This window comes from Tinamus guttatus, unplaced genomic scaffold (assembly GCF_059628265.1).
Source record: "Tinamus guttatus ecotype Peru unplaced genomic scaffold, ASM5962826v1 Tinamus_guttatus_pri_ptg000153l, whole genome shotgun sequence".
Taxonomy (NCBI): domain Eukaryota; kingdom Metazoa; phylum Chordata; class Aves; order Tinamiformes; family Tinamidae; genus Tinamus; species Tinamus guttatus.
In genome coordinates, this window is record NW_028288687.1 from 1,866,395 (window position 1) to 1,892,419 (window position 26,025).

The 26,025-nt window shown below is 50.9% G+C and overlaps 4 protein-coding genes and 1 long non-coding RNA gene across 5 annotated transcripts; all 5 read left to right on the top strand.

The window, feature by feature from the left end:
• Positions 1-978: 978 nt before the first annotated feature.
• LOC104571376 (cytochrome P450 2J4) lies at positions 979-4,934 on the top strand. The gene is made up of 9 exons (XM_088522467.1): positions 979-1,253; positions 1,734-1,896; positions 2,110-2,259; positions 2,541-2,701; positions 2,895-3,071; positions 3,495-3,630; positions 3,947-4,134; positions 4,209-4,347; positions 4,759-4,934. The coding sequence occupies exons 1-9, from the start codon at positions 1,044-1,046 to the stop codon at positions 4,932-4,934; spliced, it is 1,500 nt and encodes a 499-aa protein (XP_088378593.1). The 5' UTR covers positions 979-1,043.
• Positions 4,935-8,432: 3,498 nt separating this feature from the next.
• LOC148595108 (cytochrome P450 2J2-like) lies at positions 8,433-12,517 on the top strand. The gene is made up of 9 exons (XM_088522471.1): positions 8,433-8,670; positions 9,340-9,502; positions 9,716-9,865; positions 10,146-10,306; positions 10,497-10,673; positions 11,097-11,232; positions 11,528-11,715; positions 11,790-11,928; positions 12,342-12,517. Exons 1-9 carry the CDS (start codon positions 8,461-8,463, stop codon positions 12,515-12,517), a joined length of 1,500 nt encoding a protein of 499 aa, XP_088378597.1. The 5' UTR covers positions 8,433-8,460.
• A 3,399-nt stretch (positions 12,518-15,916) lies between these two features.
• On the top strand, positions 15,917-19,280 carry LOC104575347 (cytochrome P450 2J2). The gene is made up of 7 exons (XM_088522482.1): positions 15,917-16,213; positions 16,880-17,042; positions 17,256-17,405; positions 17,686-17,846; positions 18,037-18,213; positions 18,637-18,772; positions 19,066-19,280. Exons 1-7 carry the CDS (start codon positions 15,917-15,919, stop codon positions 19,278-19,280), a joined length of 1,299 nt encoding a protein of 432 aa, XP_088378608.1.
• A 95-nt stretch (positions 19,281-19,375) lies between these two features.
• On the top strand, positions 19,376-20,043 carry LOC148595109 (uncharacterized). Its single transcript, XR_015913255.1, has 2 exons — positions 19,376-19,463; positions 19,901-20,043. It is a non-coding gene; the product is annotated as an uncharacterized LOC148595109 (long non-coding RNA).
• Positions 20,044-22,696: 2,653 nt separating this feature from the next.
• LOC104575346 (cytochrome P450 2J4) lies at positions 22,697-25,961 on the top strand. Its single transcript, XM_088522483.1, has 7 exons — positions 22,697-22,894; positions 23,536-23,698; positions 23,838-24,062; positions 24,344-24,504; positions 24,695-24,871; positions 25,284-25,419; positions 25,726-25,961. Exons 1-7 carry the CDS (start codon positions 22,697-22,699, stop codon positions 25,938-25,940), a joined length of 1,275 nt encoding a protein of 424 aa, XP_088378609.1. The 3' UTR covers positions 25,941-25,961.
• Positions 25,962-26,025: the final 64 nt, after the last annotated feature.

Consider the following 26,025-nt stretch of genomic DNA (forward strand, 5'->3'; position numbering starts at 1 on the left):
GTGGTTATCCCAGCGGACTTCAGGGTGGCCAAAGTCCCCCATAAGGACCAGGGCCTGTGATCGTGAGGCTTCTTGCAGCTGCCTGTAGAGGCCTCATCCACTTCCTCTTCCTCATCAGGAGGCCTGTAGTAAACAGCCACCACAGTGTCGCCCCGGTTGGCCTGACCTTTAAACATTCCCAGCAGGGTCTCGACTGGCACTTCATTCCCACCTATGTAGAGCTCCGTACATTGCAGTTGTTCTCTCACGTAAAGAATCACTCTCTCACCTTGCCTTCCTGGCCTGTCCTTCCTAAAAAGCCTAATGCCATCCATGGCCTTGTTCCAGTGATGAGAGCTTTAAGTACAGTTTTACTGGTTCCAATTACAACACAAGATTCCAATTAAAAATAGCACAATGTGTGCTATTTACTTTGGCTTAGCAAACCAACTTCCTCTGTTTTTTTCCTGTTTGAAACTTGCATGATGTTGTTGCTGCAGCTGCACTGCTTCCCTTTATGGTGTGTCACGGAAAAGAAAAAATGGATGCAATCCCTTGCAATTCTTTCATTTTTAGTCATTGCAATCATTCAGGAAAAAAAAAAAAAAAGGATTTCTAAACTGCACTGATCTTGTACTGTATATCACAGTGCAGATGTGGGCGCTGCAGTCACACCAGGGCACTGCAGATGAGCAGGAAATCACTGTGGAGCAGCCAGGAAGCAGAAGCAGAGCTCCCGGCTGGGCTCTACCACAGCTGCTGGATCGGAGAAGGAGCTGGGAGCGCAGAGGTGAGCGGGCGATTACAGCAAGGCTTTCTAATCTTGTGTGTCTGGTGTCCTCCTGGCAAGAAACCTGGCATGAATTTTCTCAAGAAAGGAGGGAAAAAGAAGTTAAGCACTAGGAATCAAACTGCTTTTTAAGTTATAAAAAAGCCTCCCTGGGAGGGAGGCGGGGAGGCGTGCCAGGTGGGCAGCTGCACAAGCGACTTGCTCGTGTGCTTGTCTCCCTGTGCACTTTGCCCATCTCCGGGCGTGGATCCAGGCAGCTGGGGCTGCCGGCATCATGACCCTCGCCATGCTGCGCCTCCTGAGCGAGGGCATCTCCAGTGTGTCCATACGGACCCTCCTGGTCTTCCTGCTCATCTTCCTGCTCATTGCTGACTACATGAAGAGGAGGAAGCCCAAAAACTTCCCGCCGGGTCCCTTCCCACTCCCCTTCCTGGGAAATGTCCTCTCCATGGACTTCAAGGATCCCCTGAAAGGAGGAGAGAAGGTAACAAGTCCCAAGGGCTAAGGAGACCCAAACTGGGAAGGGGCCAGGTGGGTACACAGCACTTACTTAACAGTAGGGGTAAAGGGGTCAATGCAAGTTTAAGTGGCCAATGAGAAGCCACCAGGTATGGAGGAGGCACCAGAGAGACCTCCCATAGCAGGGGAGTGTGGTGGGACATTTGGATAATGTTCGTCCAGGCAGGGAGGGGATGCAAACCCTGGCATTTTGCCATTTTTCTGGGGAAAGGGCACAGAGTGATGGATCTGCTATCACCACTGCTGTAGGAGTCATCTGGCCTTGGGAGGGAGGGAGGGATACTGGAGCTGGGAAAGCCCTGCTAAGCAGAGAGGAGACTTCCCTGATATTCACTGTGTGTTTGCTCAGATCCCTGGCAGGGCCCCAGGATTCAGGCTTTCCTGTCTGCTTCATCTCCACTGAGCTTTGTTCTCCATGGCTTTGATCATTTCTTTTCCTCCCTAGCTTATTGAAAAATATGGGGACGTACTCAGCATCAGTATGGGCAGCATGTGCTATGTCATCGTCAACAACTTTAAGATGCTTAAGGAGGTGCTGGTAAACCAAGGCGAAAACTTCCTAGATCGGCCAGAATTCCCATTTCACACTGAATTCTTTAGCCAACGAGGTGAGTTCATATCATGCAGGACATGTATTTGGGACAGAAAGTCTAAACATGGACTCTGCAAAACCCCTGTCTGCCCATGAGTGAAGCCATCTGTGGCCACCACAAAGCACGTGGCTGCTCTGCCATTGCAAATGGCAGAGTTAACGCTTTTTGAAGTCGGTAACAGGAGCTACCTTAGCTCACGGTGGGGTATTGTTTGTCCTTTTATTCCAGGGCTGATCTCCTCCAATGGACATATATGGAAACAGCAGAGAAGATTTGCCCTGACCACGCTCAGAAACTTTGGCCTGGGCAAGAAGAGCTTGGAGAAGCGGATACAGGAGGAGTGCCGGTACCTCACCGACGCCATCAGGGAAGAGCAGGGTGAGACCAGACCCAGAGCACTGTCCTGCATGCTGCTGTCTGCTAAAAACACCTCAAAATCAGCTGATTAATATGAGGAGGTAACAACAAAAGCGGTATTTGTGATGAGTGTTGAGCACTGCTTGTTTTGAGCTTGCCTGAGAAGTGTGAACAACTTTGAGCTCCACTGTTTCCAAAGGCCTTTAGCTCTTTCCTCACCCCTTGCTTTCTGTCACCCTATGAAATCACTCCTAAATTTGGAGCCAGGGCAGAACCCACTCCGCTGTATTCCTCTTCTCCAGGACATCCTTTCGACCCACAGTTTAAGATCAACAATGCTGTCTCCAACATCATCTGCTCTGTCACCTTTGGAGAGCGGTTTGAGTACCACAATGAGCGCTTCCAAGAGCTGCTGCATCTGTTGGACAAGCTGTTGGTGCTGCACACCCACCCTGTGAGCCAGGTACCTCTTCCTCGGCCAGATCGGCCATGTGGGCACCAATCTGTGCAAGACCTTGGCTGCTCCTTTGGGGTTGGCCTCCAGACTTGTAGAGTAGTAATTCTTCAATATGTGGCTTGGCAGGCAGTAGGTTTTAATAACACAAGTTTTGTTCTGATCCTCTCTTCCACATGCCCTTCTCTTCTCATTTTTCAAGCTCTACAGCTTTTTCCCAAATATCATGAAATACCTCCCTGGACCTCACCAAACCATTGCTGAAATGTGGAAGCAGCTCAAAAGTTTTCTGTGTGACATAATTGCTAAGCACAAGGAGGACTGGCAGCCCACCGAAAGCCGGGACTTCATCGACAGCTACCTGCAGGAGATAGCCAAGGTCAGTCATGCAGTTGAGCCCTCCCACAGCTTGGGCTACAAATCAGAAGCTACTAGAAATGAATCGCAATCCTCCATGGGTGTCTCCAACATGGCCAAAACAAAGCTGGGAAAGCCTCGGGTATAGGACAGTGTGGAAAAGCCCATTTCGCTTTTGGTGGCACATGTTAGTTGGAGGAGCAGGACCAAACACACTAGAATATGGGCAGAATATGGGCAAAATAGCTGTGCTGAGCCCAAAGTCAAGTCTGGAGTGCTGCTGGGAGGGGAAGGCAACTGCAGGGGACATCTTCCCACCTGGAAGGTGCAGGGGCCTCCCTGAATCTGACCAAAGCCATAGGGCAAACTCAGTGCTGGGCAGGAGGAGTGTGGTCTATGGGCAGTTGCGACTGTCCACATGCTGCTCAAAACCCTCTCTGCTAAGGACGACAGCAGCGGGTGCTTCAGCGAGGAGAATCTTGTGGCCTGCATGCTGGACTTGTTCTTTGCTGGCACAGAGACAACGTCCACAACCCTCCGCTGGGCTTTGCTCTACATGGCTGCTTACCCAGAAATTCAAGGTAAAATGAACCATGTGTCCAGAACCCGCTCCTGGTTTCTCCCTCCCAAATCACATGTGTTAGGGGGGCCGGGGAGTCCATCCATCCGTCTCTTCATCCCACGGTGCCAAAACACGTAGCCACTGCCTGTGCCGAAGCCTTGGCCACATTGCCCCAAGAAACTGCAAATCATAGGGAATTTCATTACATGTAGAGCCATACGATGGTTTCCATCTTTGAGAGAACTTCACAACAACATCCCTGTTGCTCTGTAGACATGTTTTTTGTTTTTTATTTTTTCCACTGTCCATTGGATGACTTTGCTCCTGACGTGCAGCGCGTGTGCAAGCGGAGATCGATGCTGTAGTGGGGCAGACGCGGCAGCCGGGCCTGGACGACCAGGCCAGCCTGCCCTACACCAACGCGGTGGTCCACGAGGTGCAGAGGTTCAGCAATGTCGTCCCTGTTGGCGTGCCCCGGATGACCACGCGGGACACCCTGCTCGGGGGCTTCCTCGTGCCCAAGGTAACCCAGGCTCCGTCTGATGGGTAGCCAACGACAGGGACACTGTAATGGGAAATTTTGTTTTCTTTGCTCAGGGCACTCTTCTGATGACCAACTTGAACTCAGTGCTCACGGACAAGAAGGAGTGGGCAACCCCTGATGCTTTTAACCCTGAGCACTTCCTGAAGGATGGCCAGTTCTGCAGGAGAGAGGCCTTCATTCCATTCTCCCTAGGTAAGGGGGAGCAGATGTTTTCCCCAGCCCTTTCACTTGAGTTCCCAGGCTGGGAGTGGAAGCAGGATGATGTTCGCCCCAAATGCAGCTCTCTTCACTCCATGAACACACAGGTCCAGCCCAGCTTGTGTGGCTGGGCAGAGCAAATACCCTCCTCACGTTGTCTCCCTTCTCATGGAGAGCTGAACAACAGAGAGGAATAAAGTCTCACAAAATACACAGGAGACATCTGAAACGCCTTAGAGGAAAGGGTAGCCACTCTCAGTACTCAGTCCTAGGTTGCCCGAGTCACAACCAGAACAAAGCAGAAACTCCTGCAAACAATGTTCCTAACTGAATTTCATGCTCTTTTGGGGGGAGTTTTGCTTGCACTGGGCACGGGCAAACCCAGGGTTCCCACTGTCTCCGCAGGGAAGCGCGCCTGCCTGGGCGAGCAGCTGGCCCGCGCCGAGCTCTTCCTCTTCTTCACGGCCCTGCTGCAGAAATTCACCTTCCGGATGCCGCAGGACACCGTGCCCAGCCTCAGCTACCGCCTGGCTATTACTCGCCAACCCCAGCCCTACCGCATCTGCGCCGTGCCGCGCTAGTGGGGACTGAAACACCCATGGGGCTGCAGCAAGGAGGGCCAGGGAGAAGATGCTCCCTCTACACCAACAGCAAAAGAGCTCATTTTACAAAGTGACCTTGTAGTCTCTGTCTGCTCACCATAATCCAATGTTGCAGAGGCTTCGAGAGGTGGGTTGAAGATCCCTGCTCAGTCAGGCGGGAAATACTTCTTTTCTTTTTTCTTTTTTTTTTTTTTTTTGGACAACATACAAATGAAGGAATTTGGCGTTTATTATTTTAATTTGGCTACTTATCATTCTTAGCAGCAAGTAAATTAGGAGTGTTTTGCAGAGGGCCATATTTGAGTGGATCCATCCTGTTAAAGAGCAGTACCAACCCTTGTCTTTTGATTTGATCATCGGTAGCAATTGCAAAAAGTTTCTCTTCTGTTACTCTTGAAAGATAGTATCGCTCTCTCTCTCTCTCTCTATACATATGTATATATATAAAGTTTGACTCTATAATGTCTCTATCTCTGTTTTGCATTGTAATAAATCATTACTGAAACCTTTTGCAAAGCAAATTGCAAAACTATTCTCAAAGCAAAGCCAAAAAGGGCAGTTTCTCAGCACGCCTGCGGCCAGGTACCTGTCACCGCACGTGGAGCCAGCCCTAGCCTCAGGCGAGCACTAGTGAACTTGAGCAACACCTTGATTGAAAACTGTTCTGTCACGGGGTGTCCCACCAATGCGACAAACCCAAGCTCAGCCCTGAGCTTGGTGACACTGGGCCACCTCTGTCCTTCCCTTGCAGCAAGGTGACTTAGGGCACGGGGTCTGGCTAGGTGGTCTTGAGGTACACAAGGTTATAAGAATATGACTTGACCTAAGGAGTTATTTCTGCCACATGATGCCCCCAGGCTAGAGCTGCTGCCACTCAGTTTTTCAGATTCATTAAGTGGAAACATGCAGACCAGAGCCAAAATAATATATTTATAAAAAGCAGGACACTTGACCAAGTTCCTGCTAGGAGCTGGAGGAGAAACCCCTGCCCTTTGCTCCAGTCTCTCAACTTCCTTTCTAACCTCCCAGGTCAGGACATGGGTAGGGAACCACCCTCTCAGGCACCAGAAACAGAGGAGGTCACAGAATCATAGATTGATTATGGTTGGAAAAGACTCTCAAGATCATTGAGTCCTAATTTAACCCCTTCTTTGCCTTTCTTTGGATACACTCCAACACCTCCATATCTTTCCTGTAGTCAGAGACCCCAAACATGAACACAGTATTCGAGGCGCAGCCTCACCAGTGCCGAGTACAGGGGAACGATCACTTCCCTGCTCCTGCTGGCTACACATTTCCTCATACAAGCCAGGAGGCCACTGGCCTTCTTGGCCACCTGGGCACACTGCTGCCTCATATTCAGCTGGATGTTGACCAGCACTCCCACCTCCTTTCTGCCACAGAGCTCTCCAGCCACTCTGCCCCAAGCCAGTAGTGTTACAGCGAGTTGTTGGGACCAAGGTGCAGGACACGGCACTTTTAGCCTTCTTGAACCTCATACACCTGGTCTCAGCCCATCAAGCCAGCCTGTCCAGATCCCTCTCTAGAGCTTTCTTACCCTCAAGCACATCAACTCTTCCTTCCAGCTTGGTGTTGTCTGCAAATTTCTTGAGGGTTGACTCAATCATCTCCTCAATCAGATCATTGTTAAAGATATGAAAGAGGACCTGCCCCAACACTGAATCCTGGGGAAAACTGCCCAGGACAGGTCACCAGCTGGATTTAACTCCATTCACCACCAACTCTCTGGGACTGGCCACCCAGACAGTTCTTCATCCAGTAAAGAGCACCCCTGTCTAAGCCATGAGTGCCAGCTTCTCAAGTACAAAGCAGTGGGAGACTGCATCAAGGACCTTACAAAAGCCTAAGTAGACCATCCGTCACACACTGGCAGGTCACCTGGAGCATGGAGAAAGTGCTGCTTTAATACTTGCAAACTCTCCTGGACCCCTTTCCTTCTAGGACACTGGAGCTCCTTTCCTTCTAGGACCTTGGCCCAGATGATTCCTCCAAGGATATCCCTGAAGAGGTCAAAATTACCCCTCTTGAAATCCAGGGTTGCAACCCTACTTCTTGCCCAGCTTCCTCCTTGTAGGATTATGAATTCCAACATCTCATGGTCACTGCAGCCAAGACTGCCCCAAGCCTCACACTGCCAACTAGACCATCTCTGTTTGGTAGTATCGGATCTAGCAGAGCCCCTCTCCTTGGTGGCTCCCCTACCCCTGCCATCAAGAAGATATCATCTGCAAGGTTCTGCAAGAACCTCCTGGACTGTCAGTTCCCAGCTGTGTGTTTATCGCAGCGGACATCAGGGTGGCTGAAGTCCCTCCTAAGGACAAGGGACTGTGATCATGAACTTTCCTGCATTTGCCTGTATAGGGCCTCATCCACTTCCTTCTCAGGAGGCCTGTAGTAAACAGCCACCAGAGTATTGCCTCTGTTGGTCTGACCTTTAAACCTTTCCTACAGGGTCTCGGCCTACACTTTATTCTCCCCTAGGCGAAGCTCCATACATCCCAGTTGCTCTCTCACATAAAGAATAACTCCCCCAGATAAAGGAGGGAGCCTCCCTGGCTGTCCTTCCTAAAAAGCCTTTTGCCATCCATGGCCACATTCCAGTGATGAGGGCTTTAAGTACAGTTTTAACAGTTAAATAGCTAAAAAAAAAAAAAAAAAAAAAAAGTAGAATTTGATCTCATACCCAAATACCTGAATTACTTTTGACATCCCTAATAAGGTAAGGCTGCCAGATATTGCACTTCCCAGAAAAAAGTTAGGCCCTTGCCTATGGTTAGGTATTATATATTAATTTCATCTCTAACCAGGGCACAAGGCTACAATTAAAAATAGCACAATGTGTGCTATTTGCTTTGCCTTAGCAAACCAACTTCCCCTCTTTGGTTTTCCTGTTTCAAACTTGCATGATGTTGTTGCTGCAGCTGCACTGGTTTCCATTTATGGTGTGTTATGGAAAAGAATAAATGGATGCAGTACTTTCCTTTTCTAATCATTGCGATCATTTCAAGAAAAAAAGAAAAGAAATCATTTCCAAACTGCACTGATCTTGTATTGTACGTCCTGGTGCAGACGTGAGCGCTGCACTCGCATTAGGGCATTGCCGACAAGCCGGAAATGACTGTGGAGCAGTCAGGAAGCAGGAGCAGAGCTCCCGGCTGGGCTCTACCGCGGCCGCCGGCACCAAGAGAAGGAGCTGGGACCACAGAGGTGAGCGGGCGGTTGCAGTGAGGATTTCTAACACGGTGTCTCTGGTGCCCTCCTGGCAAGAAGCCTGGCATGAGTTTTCTCAGGAAAGAAGGAGAGGAAAAGAAGTCAAACACTAAAAATCCAACTGCTTTTTAAGTTATAAAAAAGCCTCCCTGCGAGGGAGGCGTGCCAGGGCAGGCGGGCCGCTGCACAAGGGGCTTCCTCGTTTGCGCCTGTCTCCCACGTGCACTTTGCCCATCTCTGGGCGCGGATCCAGGCAGCCGGGGCAGCCGGCATCATGACCCTCGCCATGCTGCGCCTCCTGAGCGAGGACGTCTCCAGCGTGTCCATACGGACCCTCCTGGTCTTCCTGCTCGTCTTCCTGCTCATTGCCGACTACATGAAGAGGAGGAAGCCCAAAAACTTCCCGCCGGGTCCCTTCTCGCTCCCCTTCCTGGGGAATGTCTTCCTCATTGACTTCAAGGATCCCCTGAAAGGGGGAGAGAAGGTAATGAGTCCCAAGGGCTAAGGAGACCCAAGACTGAGTTGGAACGGGCCAAATGGGTACACAGCACTTTACAGTGAGGCGAAAGGGGGTCAATGCAAGTATAAGAAGTGGCCCATGGGGAGCCACCAGGGGAGGAAGAGGCTCCAGAGACCTCCCATGGCAGGGGTGTGTGGTGAGATGTCTGCATAACGTTCGTCCAGGTGTGGAGGGGATGCAAACATTGACATTTCTCTGGGGAAAGGGCATGGAGTGAAGGATCTGCTATCACTACTGTAATAGGAGTCCTGTGGCTTTGGCTGGAAAGGGAGGGAGGGAGGCAGCAAGAAAAGGAGGGAGAGAGGGAAGAGCTGGGAAAGCCCTGCTAAGCAGAGAGGAGACTTGAAAATGTAGCTTGAAGGGCTTTATTCAATTTGCTGCTAATTAACACCAACTTCGGATTATTTATTTATTTAATGAGAAGAAGAACAAGCCTTTCCTGGGTCCATTATCCCCTTAAATATATGATTTATCTCCTTCCCTAGCCCTCCCTTCCTAATCCCACCTTCCCTGATGTTTGCTATGTGTTTTGTCAGGTCCCTGGCAAGGCCACATGACTTGGGGCTTCCTGTCTCCTTCCCCTCCACTGAGCTTTGCTCTCCATGGCCTTGATCATTTCTTTTCCCCCGCTAGCTTCTTGAAAAATTTGGGGACATCTACAGCATGGATCTCGGCAGTATGAGCTACGTCGCTGTCAACAACTTCAAGATGATTAAGGAGGTGCTGGTAAACCAAGGTGAAAACTTCCTAGATCGGCCACAGTTCCCCGTTGACACTGAATTCTTTAACAAACGAGGTGAGTTCGTATCATCCGGGACATGTATTTGAGACAAAAAGTCTAAACATGGACCCTGTAAAACACCTGTCTGCCCACGAATGAAGCCACCTGTGACCACCACAATGCACTTGGCTCCTCTGCCATTGCAAATGGCAGAGTTAACAGTTTTTCACCCGATAACAGGACCTGCCTTAGCTCACGGTAGGGTATTGTTTGTCTTTTTAATTCCAGGGCTGATCTCCTCCAATGGACATCTATGGAAACAGCAGAGAAGATTTGCCCTGACCACGCTCAGAAACTTTGGCCTGGGCAAGAAGAGCTTGGAGGAGCGGATACAGGAGGAGTGCCGGTACCTCACTGATGCCATTGGGGAAGAGCAGGGTGAGGCCAGACTCACAGCACCATCCTGCATGCTGCTGTCTGCTAAAAACACCTCAGAATTAGCTGATTAATGTGAGGAGGCATCAGGGAAAGCAATATTTTATAGCGGGTGTTTAACACTGCTTGCGTTGAGCTCACCTGAGAAGTGTGAGCACCTCCAAGCTCCGCTGTTTCCAAAGGCCATTTTCACCTCTTTCCGCACACCTTGCTGTCCATCACCCTCCCACTCCTGAAGGGGGATCCAGGGCAGAACCCACTCCTCTGTATTCCTCTTCCCTAGGACATCCTTTCGACCCTCACTTTAAGATCAATAATGCGGTCTCCAACATCATCTGCTCTGTCAGCTTTGGAGAGCGGTTTGAGTACCACAACGAGCGCTTCCAAGAGCTGCTGCATCTGCTGGACAAGGTGATGGTGCTGTATGCCCACCGTCTGACACAGGTACTGCTCCCCGCCCAGGCCAGCCACGTGGACACCAATTTGTGCAAGACCTTGGCTCTTCCTGTGGGGTTATCCTCCAGACTTGCAAAACAGTAATTCATGGAAGTGGCTTGGTAGGCATGAGGTTTTGATAACACAAGGGTTGTTGTGGTCCTCTTTTCCATGTGTCCTTCTCTTCTCGTTTCTCAAGCTCTACAGCTTTTTCCCAAATATCATGAAATACCTCCCTGGACCTCACCAAACCATTGCTGAAATGTGGAAGCAGCTCAAAAATTTTCTGTGTGACATAATTGCTAAGCACAAGGAGGACTGGCAGCCCACCGAAAGCCGGGACTTCATCGACAGCTACCTGCAGGAGATAGCCAAGGTCAGTCATGCAGCTGAACCCTCTCACAGCTTGGGCTAGAAATCAGAAGCTACTAGAACTGAATCCTAATTCTCTATGGGTGTCTCCAACGTGGCCAAAGCAAAGCTGGGAAGGCCTCGGGTATAGGACAGTGTGGAAAAGCCCATTTCGCTTTTGGTGGCACATGTTAGTTGAAGGAACAGGACCAAATACACTAAAATATCAGCAGAATATGGGCAAAGCAGCTGTGCTGAGCCCAAAGCTAAGTCTGGAGTGCTGCTGGGAGGGGAAGGCAACTGCACAGGGCATCTTCCCACCGGGGAGGTGTATGAGGCTCTGTGCATCTGACCAAAGCCATGGGGTGAGCTCAGTGCTGGGCAGGAGGAGCACGGGCTATGGGTGGTTGCAACTGTCCACATGCTGCTCAAAACCCTCTCTGCTAAGGACGACGGCAGCGGGTGCTTCAGCGAGGAGAATCTTGTGGCCTGCATGCTGGACTTGTTCTTTGCTGGCACAGAGACAACGTCCACAACCCTCCGCTGGGCTTTGCTCTACATGGCTGCGTACCCAGAAATTCAAGGTAAAATGAGCCATGTGTCCAGAACCCACTCCTGGTCTCTCCCTCCCATATCCCTTGTGTGAGTAGTTGGCGAGTCCATCCATCGTTTCATCCCACGGTGACCCGTTCCCTGTGCCAAGGCCTTGGCCTCTTTGCCCCCGGAAACTGCAGAGCATAGGGCACTTCATCACGTATCGAGACTCTCAGTGGATTCCATCTTTGGGAGAACTTCACAACCACCACCCTGTTGCTCTGTTGTTGTTGTTGTTTTTTTTTTCTTCACTGTGCTGTTGATGACTTTGCTCCTGGCGTGCAGCGCGTGTGCAAGTGGAGATCGATGCTGTAGTGGGGCAGACGCGGCAGCCAGGCCTGGAAGACCAGGCCAGCCTGCCCTACACCAACGCGGTGGTCCATGAGGTGCAGAGGTTCAGCAATGTCCTCCCTGTTGGCGTGCCCCGGATGACCACGCGTGACACCCTGCTCGGGGGCTTCCTCGTGCCCAAGGTAACCCTGGCTCCGTCTGACGGGTAGCCAACCACAGGGACACTGTAATGGGAAATTTTGTTTTCTTTGTTTAGGGCACCCTTCTGATGACCAACTTGACCTCAGTGCTCATGGACAAGAAGGAGTGGGAAACCCCTGATGCTTTTAACCCTGAGCACTTCCTGAAGGATGGCCAGTTCTGCAGGAGAGAGGCCTTCATTCCATTCTCCCTAGGTAAGGGGGAGCAGATGTTTTCCCCAGCCCTTTCACTATGAGTTCCCAGGCTGGGAGTGGAAGCAGGTTGATGTTCGCCCCAAATGCTGCTCTCTTCACTTCGTGGACACACTGGTCCAGCCCAGCTTGTGTGGCTGGGCCAGAGCAGATACCCTCCTCACGTTGTCTCCCTTCCCATGGAGAGCCGAACAACAGGGAGGAATAAAGTCCCACAAAACACACAGGAGAAATCCGAAATGCTTTAAAGGAAAGGGTGGCCACTCTCAGTACTCAGTCCCCAGGCTGCCCGAGTCACTACCAGAACAAAGCAGAAACTTCTGCAAACAATGTTCCTAACTGAATTCCATGCCCTTTTGGGAGAGTTTTGCTTGCACTGGGCACGGGCAAATCGAGGGCTCCCGCTGTCTCCGCAGGGAAGCGCGCCTGCCTGGGCGAGCAGCTGGCCCGCACCGAGCTCTTCCTCTTCTTCACGGCCCTGCTGCAGAAATTCACCTTCCGGATGCCGCAGGACACCGTGCCCAGCCTCAGCTACCGCCTGGCTATTACTCGCCAACCCCAGCCCTACCGCATCTGCGCCCTGCCGCGCTAGTGGGGACTGAAACACCCGTGGGGCTGCAGCAAGGAGTGCCAGGGAGAAAATGCTCCCTCTACACCAACAGCAAAAGAGCTCATTTTACAAATTGACCTTGTAGTCTCTGTCTGCTCACCATAATCCAATGTTGCAGAGGCTTCGAGAGGTGGGTTGAATATCCCTGCTCAGTCAGGTGGGAAATACTTCTTTTCTTTTAATTTTTTTTGGACAACAAACAAATGAAGGAATCTGACGTTTATTATTTTAATTTGGCTACTTATCATTCTTAGCAGCAAGTAAATTAGGAGTGTTTTGCAGAGGGCCATATTTGGGTGGATCCATCCCGTTAAAGAGCAGTACCAACCCTTGCCTTTTGATTTGATCATCGCTGGCAATTGCAAAAAGTTTCTCTTCTATTACTCTTGAAAGATAGTATCGCTCTCTCTCTCTATACATATGTATATATATAAAGTTTGACTCTATAATGTCTCTATCTCTGTTTTGCATTGTAATAAATCATTACTGAAACATTTTTGCAAAGCAAATTGCAAAACTATTTTCAAAGCAAAGCCAAAAAGGGCAGTTTCTCAGCATGCCTGCGGCCAGGTACCTGTCACCGCACGTGGAGCCAGCCCTAGCCTCAGGCGAGCACTAGTGAACTTGAGCAACACCTTGACTGAAGACTGCTGTGTCACCATGGGGGGGGGTCCCACCAATGTGACAAACCCAAGCTCAGCCCTGAGCTTGGTGACACTGGGCCACCTCTGTCCTTCCCTTGCAGCAAGGTGACTTAGAGCACAAGGTCTGGCTAGCTGGTCTTGAGGTACACAAGGTTACAAGATTATGACTTGACCTAAGGAGTTATTTCTGCCACATGATGCCCCCAAGCTAGAGCTGCTGCCACTCAGTTTTTCAGATTCATTAAGTGGAAACATGCAGACCAGAGCCAAAATAATATATTTATAAAAAGCAGGACACTTGACCAAGTTCCTGCTAGGAGCTGGAGGAGAAACCCCTGCCCTTTGCTCCAGTCTCTCAACTTCCTTTCTAACCTCCCAGGTCAGGACATGGGTAGGGAACCACCCTCTCAAGCACCAGAAACAGAGGAGGTCGCAGAATCATAGATTGATTATGGTTGGAAAAGACTCTCAAAATCATTGAGTCCTAATTTAAGCCCTTCTTTGGACATGCTCTAACACCTCCATATCTTTCTTGTAGTGAGAGACCCCAAACATGAACACAGTATTCGAGGCGCGGCCTCACCAGTGCCGAGTACAGGGGAACGATCACTTCCCTGCTCCTGCTGGCTACACATTTCCTCATACAAGCCAGGAGGCCGTTGGCCTTCTTGGCCACCTGGGCACACTGCTGTCTCATATTCAGCTGGCTGTTGACCAGCACTCCCACCTCCTTTCTGCCACAGAGCTCTCCAGCCACTCTGCCCCAAGCCAGTAGTGTTACAGCGGGTTGTTGGGACCAAGGTGCAGGACACGGCACTTTTAGCCTTCTTGAACCTCATACACCTGGTCTCAGCCCATCAAGCCAGTCTGTCCAGATCCCTCTCTAGAGCTTTCTTACCCTCAAGCACATCATCTCTTCCTCCCAGCTTGGTGTTGTCTGCAAATTTCCTGAGGGTTGACTCAATCTCCTCAATCAGCTCATTGATAAAAATATGAAACAGGACCTGCCCCAACACTGAATCCTGGGGAATACTGCCCGTGACCGGTCACCAGCTGGATTTAACTCCATTCACCACCAACTCTCTGGGACTGGCCACCCAGACAGTTCTTCATCCAGTAAAGAGCACCCCTGTCTAAGCCATGAGTGCCAGCTTCTCAAGTACAAAGCAGTGGGAGACTGCATCAAGGACCTTACAGAAGCCTAAGTAGACCATCCGTCACACACTGGCAGGTCACCTGGAGCATGGAGAAAGTGCTGCTTTAATACTTGCAAACTCTCCTGGACCCGTTTCCTTTTAGGACCCTGGAGCTCCTTTCCTTCTAAGACCATGGCCCAGAGGATTCCTCCAAGGAGATCCCTGAAGAGGTCAAAGTTACGCCTCTTGAAATCCAGGGTTGCAACCCTACTTCTTGCCCAGCTTCCTCCTTGTAGGATTATGAATTCCAACATCTCATGGTCACTGCAGCCAAGACTGCCCCAAGCCTCACACTGCCAACTAGACCATCTCTGTTTGGTAGTATCGGATCTAGCAGAGCCCCTCTCCTTGGTGGCTCCCCTACCCCCACCATCAAGAAGATATCATCTGCAAGGTTCTGCAAGAACCTCCTGGACTGTCAGTTCCCAGCTGTGTGCTTATCGCAGTGGATATCAGGGTGGCTGAAGTCCCTCCTAAGGACAAGGGACTGCGATCATGAGCTTTCCTGCATTTGCCTGTATAGGGCCTCATCCACTTCCTCGTCAGGAGGCCTGTAGTAAACAGCCACCAGAGTATTGCCTCTGTTGGTCTGACCTTTAAACCTTTCCTACAGGGTCTCGGCCTACGCTTTATTCTCCCCTAGGCGAAGCTCCATACATCCCAGTTGCTCTCTCACATAAAGAATACCTCCCCCAGATAAATGAGGGAGCCTCCCTGGCCTGTCCTTCCTAAAAAGCCTTTTGCCATCCATGGCCACGTTCCAGTGATGAGGGCTTTAAGTACAGTTTTAACAGTTAAATAGTTTTTTTTAAAAAAAAGTAGAATTTGATCTCATACCCAAATACCTGAATTACTTTTGACATCCCTAATAAGGTAAGGCTGCCAGATATTGCACTTCCCAGAAAAAAAGTAGGCCCTTGCCTATGGTTAGATATTATATGTTAATTTCATCTCTAACCAGGGCACAAGGCTACAATTAAAAATAGCACAATGTGTGCTATTTGCTTTGCCTTAGCAAACCAGCTTCCCCTCTTTGGTTTTCCTGTTTCAAACTTGCATGATGTTGTTGCTGCAGCTGCATTGGTCCCCTTTATGATGTGTCGTGGAAAAGAATAAATGGATGCAATCCTTTCCTAATCATTGGAAGAAAAAAGAAAAAAAGCATTTCCAAACTGCACTGATCTTGTATTGGATATCCTGGTAAGGACGTGAGCTCTGCACTTGCATTAGGGCATTGCCGACAAGCTGGAAATGAGTGTGGAGCAGTCAGGAAGCAGGAGCAGAGCTCCCGGCCGGGCTCTACACGGGCCGCTGGCACCAAGAGAAGGAGCTGGGACCACAGAGGTGAGCGGGCGGTTGCAGTGAGGATTTCTAACACGGTGTCTCTGGTGTCCTCCTGGCAAGAAGCCTGGCATGAGTTTTCTCAGGAAAGAAGGAGAAGGAAAGAAGTCAAGCACTAAGAATCAAACTGCTTTTTAAGTTATAAAAAAGCCTCCCTGGGAGGGAGGTGGAGAGGCGTGCCAGGGAAGGCGGGCCGCTGCATGAGCAGCTTCTTCGCCTGCGCCCGTCTCCCCGTGCACTTTGCCCATCTCCGGGTGCGGATCCAGGCAGCTGGGGCTGCCGGCATCATCACCCTCGCCATGCTGCGCCTCCTGAGCGAGGGCATCTCCAGCGTGTCCATATGGACCCTCCTGGTCTTCCTGCTCGTCTTCCTGCTCATTGCCGACTACATGAAGAGCAGGAAGCCCAAAAACTTCCCACCACGACCCTTCCGCCTCCCCTTCGTGGGGAATGTCTTCCTCATTGACTTCAAGGATCCCCTGAAAGGGGCAAAGAAGGTAATGCGTCCCAAGGGCTAAGGAGACCCAAGACTGAGTGGGAAGGGGCCAGATGGGTACACAGCACTTTACAGTGAGGGGAAAGGGGTCAATGCAAGTATAAGAAGTGGCCCATGGGGAGCCACCAGGGGAGGAAGAGGCTCCAGAGACCTCCCATGGCAGGGGTGTGTGGTGAGATGTCTGCATAACGTTCGTCCAGGTGTGGAGGGGATGCAAACATTGACATTTCTCTGGGGAAAGGGCTTGGAGTTATGGATCTGCTATCACTACTGTAATAGGAGTCCTGTGGCTTTGGCTGGAAAGGGAGAGAGGGAGGGAGAAAAGGAGGGAGACAGGAGCTGGGAAAGCCCTGCTAAGCAGAGAGGAGACTTGAAAATGTAAATAAAGCTTGAAGGGCTTTATTCAATTTACTGCTAATTAACACCAACTTCGGATCATTTATGTACTTAATGAGAAGAAGAACAAGCCTTTCCTGGGTCCATTATCCCCTTAAATATATGATTTATCTCCTTCCCTAGCCCTCCCTTCCTAATCCCACCTTCCCTGATGCTTGCTGTGTGTTTTGTCAGGTCTCTGGCAAGGCCACATGACTTGGGGCTTCCTGTCTCCTTCCCCTCCACTGAGCTTTGCTCTCCATGGCCTTGATCATTTCTTTTCCCCCGCTAGCTTCTTGAAAAATTTGGGGACATCTACAGCATGGATCTCGGCAGTATGAGCTACGTCGCTGTCAACAACTTCAAGATGATTAAGGAGGTGCTGGTAAACCAAGGTGAAAACTTCCTAGATCGGCCACAGTTCCCCGTTGACACTGAATTCTTTAACAAACGAGGTGAGTTCGTATCATCCGGGACATGTATTTGAGACAAAAAGTCTAAACATGGACCCTGTAAACCACCTGTCTGCCCATGAATGAGGCCATCTGTGACCCCCACAATGCACTTGGCTCCTCTGCCATTGCAAATGGCAGAGTTAACGCTTTTCCAAGTCGACAACAGGAGCTACCTTAGCTCACGGTGGGTTATTTCTTGTCCTTTTATTCCAGGGCTGCTCTCCTCCAACGGACATATATGGAAGCAGCAGAGAAGATTTGCCCTGACCACGCTCAGAAACTTTGGCCTGGGCAAGAAGAGGATGGAGGAGCGGATACAGGAGGAGTGCCGGTACCTCACTGATGCCATTGGGGAAGAGCAGGGTGAGGCCAGACCCACAGCACCATCCTGCATGCTGCTGTCTGCTAAAAACACCTCAGAATTAGCTGATCAATGTGAGGAGGCATCAGGGAAAGCAATATTTTATAGCGGGTGTTTAACACTGCTTGCGTTGAGCTCACCTGAGAAGTGTGAGCACCTCCAAGCTCCGCTGTTTCCAAAGGCCATTTTCACCTCTTTCCGCACACCTTGCTGTCCATCACCCTCCCACTCCTGAAGGGGGATCCAGGGCAGAACCCACTCCTCTGTATTCCTCTTCTCCAGGACATCCTTTTGACCCTCACTTTAAGATCAATAATGCCGTCTCCAACATCATCTGCTCTGTCAGCTTTGGAGAGCGGTTTGAGTACCACAACGAGCGCTTCCAAGAGCTGCTGCATCTGCTGGACAAGGTGATGGTGCTGTATGCCCACCGTCTGACACAGGTACTGCTCCCCGCCCAGGCCAGCCACATGGACACCAATTTGTGCAAGACCTTGGCTCTTCCTGTGGGGTTATCCTCCAGACTTGCAAAACAGTAATTCATGGAGGTGGCTTGGTAGGCATGAGGTTTTGATAACACAAGGGTTGTTGTGGTCCTCTTTTCCATGTGTCCTTCTCTTCTCGTTTCTCAAGCTCTACAGCTCTTTCCCAGGAATCATGAAATACCTCCCTGGGCCTCACCGCACCATTGCTGAAATGTGGAAGCAGCTCAAAAATTTTCTGCGTGACATAATTGCTAAGCACAAGGAGGACTGGCAGCCCACCGAAAGCCGGGACTTCATCGACAGCTACCTGCAGGAGATAGCCAAGGTCAGTCATGCAGCTGAACCCTCTCACAGCTTGGGCTAGAACTCAGGAGCAACTAGAACTGAATCCTAATTCTCTATGGGTGTCTCCAACGTGGCCAAAGCAAAGCTGGGAAGGCCTCGCTTATAGTACAGTGTGGAAAAGTCCATTTTGCTTTTGGTGGCACATGTTAGTTGAAGGAACAGGACCAAATACACTAAAATATCAGCAGAATATGGGCAAAGCAGCTGTGCTGAGCCCAAAGCTAAGTCTGGAGTGCTGCTGGGAGGGAAAGGCAACTGCACAGGGCATCTTCCCACCGGGGAGGTGTATGAGGCTCTGTGCATCTGACCAAAGCCATGGGGTGAGCTCAGTGATGGGCAGGCTGAGCGCGGTCTGCGGGCAGTCGTGACTGTCTTCAAGCTGCTCAAACCCCTCTCTGCTAAGGACGACGGCAGCGGGTGCTTCAGCGAGGAGAATCTTGTGGCCTGCATGCTGGACCTGTTCCTTGCAGGCACAGAGACAACGTCCACAACCCTCCGCTGGGCTTTGCTCTACATGGCCGCGTACCCAGAAATTCAAGGTAAAATGAGACATGTGCCCAGAACCCGCTCCTGCTCTCTCCCTCCCATATCCCTTGTGTGAGTAGTTGGCGAGTCCATCCATCGTGTCGTCCCACGGTGACCCGTTCCCTGTGCCAAGGCCTTGGCCTCATTGCCGCTGGAACCTGCAGAGCATGGGGCACTTCATCACGTATCGAGACTCTCAATGGATTCCATCTTTGGGAGAACTTCATAACCACTAACCTGTTGCTCTGTTGTTGTTGGTTTTTTTTTTCTTCACTATGCTGTTGATGACTTTGCTCCTGACGTGCAGCGCGTGTGCAAGCGGAGATCGATGCTGTAGTGGGGCAGACGCGGCAGCCAGGCCTGGAAGACCAGGCCAGCCTGCCCTACACCAACGCGGTGGTCCACGAGGTGCAGAGGTTCAGCAATATCCTCCCTGTTGGTGTGCCCCGGCTGACCACGCGGGACACCCTGCTCGGGGGCTTCCTCGTGCCCAAGGTAACCCTGGCTCTGGCTGACGGGTAGCCAACCATGGCGACACAATAATGGAAAATTTTGTTTTCTTTGCTCAGGGCACCCTTCTGATGACCAGCTTGAACTCAGTGCTCATGGACAAGGAGTGGGAAACCCCTGATGCTTTTAACCCCAAGCACTTCCTGAAGGACGGCCAGTTCTGCAGGAGAGAGACCTTCATTCCATTCTCCCTAGGTAAGGGGGAGCAGATGTTTTCCACAGCCCCTTCACTATGAGTTCCCAGGCTGGGAGTAGAAGCAGGATGATGTTCGCCCCAAGTGCAATTCCCCTCACCCCACGGACACACGTCCAGCCCAGCATGCGTGGCTGGTGCAGAGCAAACCCCTCCTCATGTCAGCTCCCTTCCCACGCAGGGTGGATCAACAGGAAGGAATAAAGTCCCACAAAACACACAGGAGACCTCGGAAGCTTCTTAAAGGCAGGGGTGTCCCCCCCACCCTTCATGACCTTGTCTTCGTACCCTACGTGATCGGTCTTAGGTTGCCCAAGTCACTACCAGAGCAGAGTGGAAACTCCTGCAAACAATGTTCCTAACTGAATTCCATGCCCTTTTGGGAGAGTTTTGCTTGCACTGGGCAAGGGCAAACCCAGGGCTGCCACTGTCTCCGCAGGGAAGCGCGCCTGCCCAGGCGAGCAGCTGGCCCGCGCCGAGCTCTTCCTCTTCTTCACGGCCCTGCTGCAGAAATTCACCTTCCGGATGCCGCAGGACACCGTGCCCAGCCTCAGCTACCGCCTGGCTATTACTCGCCAACCCCAGCCCTTCCGCATCTGCGCCCTGCTGCGTTAGTGGGGCCCTGAAGCACCCGTGGGGCTGCAGAAAGCAGAGGCAGGGAGAAGATATTGCCTCTACACCAACAGCAAAAGAGCTCCTTTTACAAAGTGACCTTGTAGTGTCTGTCTGCCAACCATAACCCAAGGCTGCAGAGCTTTCAAGAGGCAGGTAGAAAATCCCTGTTCAGCCAGATGATAAATATTTAATTTCTTTTTGACAACATTAAAATGGAGGAATCAAGGATTTCTTAATTTTATTTTGGCTAGTTGTCATTCATACCAGCAAGTAAATTAGGAGTGTTTTGCAGAGAGTGTTATTTGCGTGGATCCAAACCGTTAATGACCAGCACCAGCCCTTGTCTCCTGTTTTGAGCATGGGTAGAAATAGCCAAAAGTTGCTCTTGACAGACAATCTCTCTAGGTATATATGTAAAAAAAGATTCTCTATTGTTTGTGTTCTGATTTTTCTAATAAATCTTTACTGAAACATTTTTGCTGTAAATAATTTTTCAAAGCAAAGCCAAAAAGGGCAGTTTCTCAAAACACCTGCAGCCAGGTATCTGTCGCCACACGTGGAGGCAGTCCTAGCCTCAGGCGAGCACTAGTGAACTTGAGCAACATCTTGACTGAAGACTGCTGTGTCACCATGGGGGGGGGGGGTCCCACCAATGTGACAAACCCAAGCTCAGCCCTGAGCTTGGTGACACTGGGCCACCTCTGTCCTTCCCTTGCAGCAAGGTGACTTTGGGCACAGGGTCTTGCTAGATGGCCTTGAGGTACACAAGGCTACAAGATGATGGCTTGACCTAAGGCGCTATTTCTGCCACATGATGCTCCCAAGCTAGAGCTGCTGCCACTGGGTTTTGTAGATTAATTACATGGAAACATGCAGACAGAAGCCAAACTCATCTGTTTATAACATGCAGGAGACTTGGCAAGGTTCCTACCTGAAGCTGGAGGAGAAACCCCTGCCCTTTGCTCCAGTCTCTCACCCTCCTTTCTCACCTCCCAGGTCAGGACATGGGTGGAGAGCCACCCTCTCAAAGCACCAGAAAGGAGGCAGTTCAGAGAATCCTAGAATTATTCTGGTTGCAAAAGACCCTCAAGATCATTGAGTTTAACTGTAAACCCTTCTTTGCCCTTCTTTGGACATGCTCCAGCACCTTTATGCCTTTCTTCTACTGAGGGATCCAAAGCTGAACACAATATTTGAGGTGCGGCCTCACCTGCAATGAGTACAAGGGAACGATCACTTCCCTGCTCCTGTTGGCTACACTGTTCCTCATACAAGCCAGGAGACCTCTGACCTTCTTGGCCATCTGGGCACACTGCTGCCTCATGTTCAGCTGGCTGTTGACCAGCACCCCCCACATCCTTTCTGCCACACAGCTCTCCAGCCAATCTGCCCCAAGCCGGTTGCGTTGCATGGGGTTGCTGGGACTGAAGTGCAGGACCCAGCGCTTGGGCCTTCTTGAAGCTCATAGAGCTGGCCGCTGCCTGTAGAAATTCTCATCCACTTCCTCTTCCTCATCGTGAGGCTTGTAGTAAACAGCCATCACAGTGTTGCCCTCCTTGGCCTGACCTTTAAAACTTCCCAGCAAGGTCTCTACCCGTCCTTAGTCTTACCTGAGGCAGAGCTCCATATACTCCAGTTGCTCCTTCAGGTAAAGGAGGGAGCCTCCCTGGCCTGACCTTCCTACAAAGCCTAATGCCATCCATGGCCACATTCCAGTGATGAGCGCTTTAAGTACAATTTTAACAGTTAAATAGTTAAAAAAAAAAAAAAAAAAAAAAAGTAGAATTTGATCTCATACCCAAATACCTGAATTACTTTGGACATCTCTAATAAGGTAAGGCTGTCAGATATTACACTTCCCAGAAAAAAGGTAGGCCCTTGCCTACGGTTAGATATTATATGTTAATTTCATCTCTAACCAGGGCACAAGGCTACAATTAAAAATAGCACAATGTGTGCTATTTGCTTTGCCTTAGCAAACCAGCTTCCCCTCTTTGGTTTTCCTGTTTCAAACTTGCATAATGTTGTTGCTGCAGCTGCATTGGTCCCCTTTATGATGTGTCGTGGAAAAGAATAAATGGATGCAATCCTTTCCTTTTCTAATCACTGGAAGAAAAAAGAATAAAAGCATTTCCAAACTGCACTGATCTTGTATTGTATATCCTGGTGCAGACGTGAGCGCTGCACTCGCATTAGGGCATTGCCGACAAGCCGGAAATGAGTGTGGAGCAGTCAGGAAGCAGGAGCAGAGCTCCCGGCCGGGCTCTACCGCGGCCGCCGGCACCAAGAGAAGGAGCTGGGACCACAGAGGTGAGCGGGCGGTTGCAGTGAGGATTTCTAACACGGTGCCTCTGGTGCCCTCCTGGCAAGAAGCCTGGCATGAGTTTTCTCAGGAAAGAAGTAGAGGAAAAGAAGTCAAGCACTAAGAATCAAACTGTTTTTTAAGTTATAAAAAAGCAGCTATAAAAAATCCTCCCTGTGAGGGAGGTGGGGAGGCGTGCCAGGCCAGGCGGGCCGCTGCACAAGCGGCTTCCTTGTTTGCGCCCGTCTCCTCGTGCACTTTGCCCATCTCCGGGCGCGGATCCAGGCAGCTGGGGCTGCCGGCATCATCACCCTCGCCATGCTGCGCCTCCTGAGCGAGGGCATCTCCAGTGTGTCCATACGGACCCTCCTGGTCTTCCTGCTCGTCTTCCTGCTCATTGCCGACTACATGAAGAGGAGGAAGCCCAAAAACTTCCCGCCGGGTCCCTTCCCGCTCCCCTTCGTGGGGAATGTCTTCCTCATTGACTTCAAGGATCCCCTGAAAGGGGCAGAGAAGGTAACAAGTCCCAAGGGCTAAGGAGACCCAAGACTGAGTGGGAAGGGGCCAGATGGGTACACAGCACTTTACAGTGAGGCGAAAGGGGGTCAATGCAAGTATAAGAAGTGGCCCATGGGGAGCCACCAGGGGAGGAAGAGGCTCCAGAGACCTCCCCTGGCAGAGGAGTGTGGTGAGAGGTTTGGATAACGTCTGTCCAGGCGCGGCAGGGATGCGAACCCTGGCATTTCTCTGGGGAAAGGGCATGGAGTTATGGATCTGCTATCACTACTGTAATAGGAGTCCTGTGGTGTAGGCAGGGAATGGAAGGAGAGGGGGCGGGAGACAGGAGCTGGGCAGACCCTGCGAAGCAGAGCGGAGACTTGAAAATGCAGCTTGAAGGACTTCTTTTCAATTTATTGCTAATTAACACCAATATTGGATCACTTATTTACTTAATGAGAAGAAGAAGAGGCCTTTCCTGGATCTATCATCCGCTTAAACAGTTGTCTTATCCCATATCACTCCTTTCCTAATACGAATTTCCCTGATGTTCCCCATGGCTTTGCTCAGGTTCTTGGCAAGGCCACATGACGTGGGGTTTCCCTTCTGCTTCCCCTCCACTAAACTGTCCTGTTTGATCATTTCTTTTTCCCCCCTAGCTTATTGAAAAATATGGGGACATCTACAGCTTGAACATAGGCAGTATCAGCTACATCACTGTGAACAACTTCAAGATGATTAAGGAGGTGCTGGTAAACCAAGGTGAAAACTTCCTAGATCGGCCACAGTTACGTGTCGACAATGAATTCTTTAATCAATGTGGTGAGTTCCTAACATCCAGGACATGTATTTGGGACAAAAAGTCTAAACATGGACCCTGTAAACCACCTGTCCGCCCATGAATGAAGCCATCTGTGACCCCCCAGAATGCACTTGGCTCCTCTGCCATTGCAAATGGCAGAGTTAACGCTTTTTGAAGTCGGTAACAGGAGCTACCTTAGCTCACGGCGGGGTGTTGTTTGTCCTTTTGTTCCAGGGCTGATCTCCTCCAACGGACATGTATGGAAACAGCAGAGAAGATTTGCCCTGACCACGCTCAGAAACTTTGGCCTGGGCAAGAAGAGCTTGGAGGAGCGGATACAGGAGGAGTGCCGGTACCTCACTGATGCCATCGGGGAAGAGCAGGGTGAGGCCAAACCCAGAGCACCATCCTGCATGCTGCTGTCTGCTAAAAACACCTCAGAATTAGCTGATTAATGTGAGGAGGCATCAGGGAAAGCAATATTTTATAGCGGGTGTTTAACACTGCTTGCTTTGAGCTCTCCTGAGAAGTGTGAGCATGTTTGAGCTCCGCAGTTTCCAAAGCCCTTTAGCTCTTTCCTCACCCCTTGTTTTTGCCACTCTATGAAACCACTCCCAAATTGGGAGCCAGGGCAGAACCCCCTCCTCTGTATTCCTCTTCTCCAGGACATCCTTTTGACCCTCACTTTAAGATCAATAATGCTGTCTCCAACATCATCTGCTCTGTCAGCTTTGGAGAGCGGTTTGAGTACCACAACGAGCGCTTCCAAGAGCTGCTGCATCTGCTGGACAAGCTGGCGGTGCTGCACACCCACCCTCTAAGCCAGGTACTGCTCCCCGGCCAGGCCAGCCAAGGGGGCACCAATTCGTGCAAGACCTTGGCTGCTCCTTTGGGATTGTCCTCCAGACTTGTAGAGCAGTAATTCATGGAAGTGGCTTGGCAGGCATGAGGTTTTGATAACACAAGTTCTTTTCTGGTCCTCCCTTCCATGTGCTCCTCTCTTCTCATGTCCCAAGCTCTACAGCTTTTTCCCAGGAATCATGAAATACCTCCCTGGGCCTCACCAAACCATTGGTGAAATGTGGAAGCAGCTCAAAAGTTTTCTGTGTGACATAATTGCTAAGCACAAGGAGGACTGGCAGCCCACTGAAAGCCGGGACTTCATTGACAGCTACCTGCAGGAGATAGCCAAGGTCAGTCATGCAGCTGAGCCCTCCCACAGCTTGGGCTAGAGATTTGGAGCAACTAGAAATGAATCCTAAATCTCTATGGGTGGCCATCTCCAACGTGGCCAAAGCAAACCTGGGAAGGACTCTGGTTTAGGACGGCATGGAAACGGCCACTTGGCTTTTGGCTAGCGTTTGTTGGTTGAAGGAGCAGGCCCAAACACACTAGAATATGGCCAGAGTATGGGCAAAAGAGCTGTGCTGAGCCCAAAGCTAAGTCTGGAGTGCTGCTGGGAGGGGAAGGCAACTGCAGGGGAAGGTGCAGAGGGCTCCCTGCATCTGACCAAAGCCATAGGGCAAGCTCAGTGCTGGGCAGGGGGAGCGTGGTCTGCGCGTGTTTGTGACCGTCCACGAGCTGCTCAAACCCCTTTCTGCTAAGGACAACGGTAGCGGGTGCTTCAGCGAGGAGAATCTTGTGGCCTGCGTGCTGGACCTGTTCTTTGCGGGCACAGAGACAACGTCCACAACCCTCCGCTGGGCTTTGCTCTACATGGCCGCGTACCCAGAAATTCAAGGTAAAATGAGCCATGACCGCTCCTGGTCTCTCCCTCCCATATCCCATGTGTGCAGGGCTGGTCAGTCCATCCTTCCTGTCATCAATCTCTCAGTGCTGGCACAGGCTCCCCTGTTGCCTGTGCCAAGGCCTGGGCCGCACTGCCCCCGGAAACTGCAGAGCATAGGGCACTTCATAACATAGAGAGGCTTTGGTCAGCTTCCTTCTTTGGGAGAACTTCATAACAACCTCCCTGTTGCTCTGTAGATATGCTTTTTTGTTTATTTTTTCCCCATGTGCTGTTGATGACTTTGCTCCTGGCATACAGCGCGTGTGCAAGCGGAGATTGATGCCGTGGTCGGTCAGACCCGGCAGCCAGGCCTGGACGACCAGGCCAGCCTGCCCTACACCAACGCGGTGGTCCATGAGGTGCAGAGGTTCAGCAATGTCGTCCCTGTTGGCGTGCCCCGGATGACCACGCGTGACACCCTGCTCGGGGGCTTCCTCGTGCCCAAGGTAACCCTGGCTCTGGCTGACGGGTAGCCAACCACGGGGACACTGTAATGGGAAATTTTGTTTTCTTTGCTCAGGGCACCCTTCTGATGACCAACTTGACCTCACTGTTCAT

Coding starts and splice junctions, on each gene's coding strand:
- LOC104571376 (XM_088522467.1), top strand. CDS start 1,044: ATGACCCTCGCCATGCTGCGCCTCCTGAGCGAGGGCATCTCCAGTGTG. Junction 4,135..4,208: donor GGGGCTTCCTCGTGCCCAAG/GTAACCCAGGCT, acceptor TTCTTTGCTCAG/GGCACTCTTCTGATGACCAA. Junction 4,348..4,758: donor CTTCATTCCATTCTCCCTAG/GTAAGGGGGAGC, acceptor CTGTCTCCGCAG/GGAAGCGCGCCTGCCTGGGC.
- LOC148595108 (XM_088522471.1), top strand. CDS start 8,461: ATGACCCTCGCCATGCTGCGCCTCCTGAGCGAGGACGTCTCCAGCGTG. Junction 11,233..11,527: donor TGCGTACCCAGAAATTCAAG/GTAAAATGAGCC, acceptor CCTGGCGTGCAG/CGCGTGTGCAAGTGGAGATC. Junction 11,929..12,341: donor CTTCATTCCATTCTCCCTAG/GTAAGGGGGAGC, acceptor CTGTCTCCGCAG/GGAAGCGCGCCTGCCTGGGC.
- LOC104575347 (XM_088522482.1), top strand. CDS start 15,917: ATGAGCAGCTTCTTCGCCTGCGCCCGTCTCCCCGTGCACTTTGCCCAT. Junction 16,214..16,879: donor CCCTGAAAGGGGCAAAGAAG/GTAATGCGTCCC, acceptor TTCCCCCGCTAG/CTTCTTGAAAAATTTGGGGA. Junction 18,214..18,636: donor ACCTGCAGGAGATAGCCAAG/GTCAGTCATGCA, acceptor CTCTCTGCTAAG/GACGACGGCAGCGGGTGCTT.
- LOC104575346 (XM_088522483.1), top strand. CDS start 22,697: ATGCTGCGCCTCCTGAGCGAGGGCATCTCCAGTGTGTCCATACGGACC. Junction 22,895..23,535: donor CCCTGAAAGGGGCAGAGAAG/GTAACAAGTCCC, acceptor TTTCCCCCCTAG/CTTATTGAAAAATATGGGGA. Junction 25,420..25,725: donor CGCGTACCCAGAAATTCAAG/GTAAAATGAGCC, acceptor CCTGGCATACAG/CGCGTGTGCAAGCGGAGATT.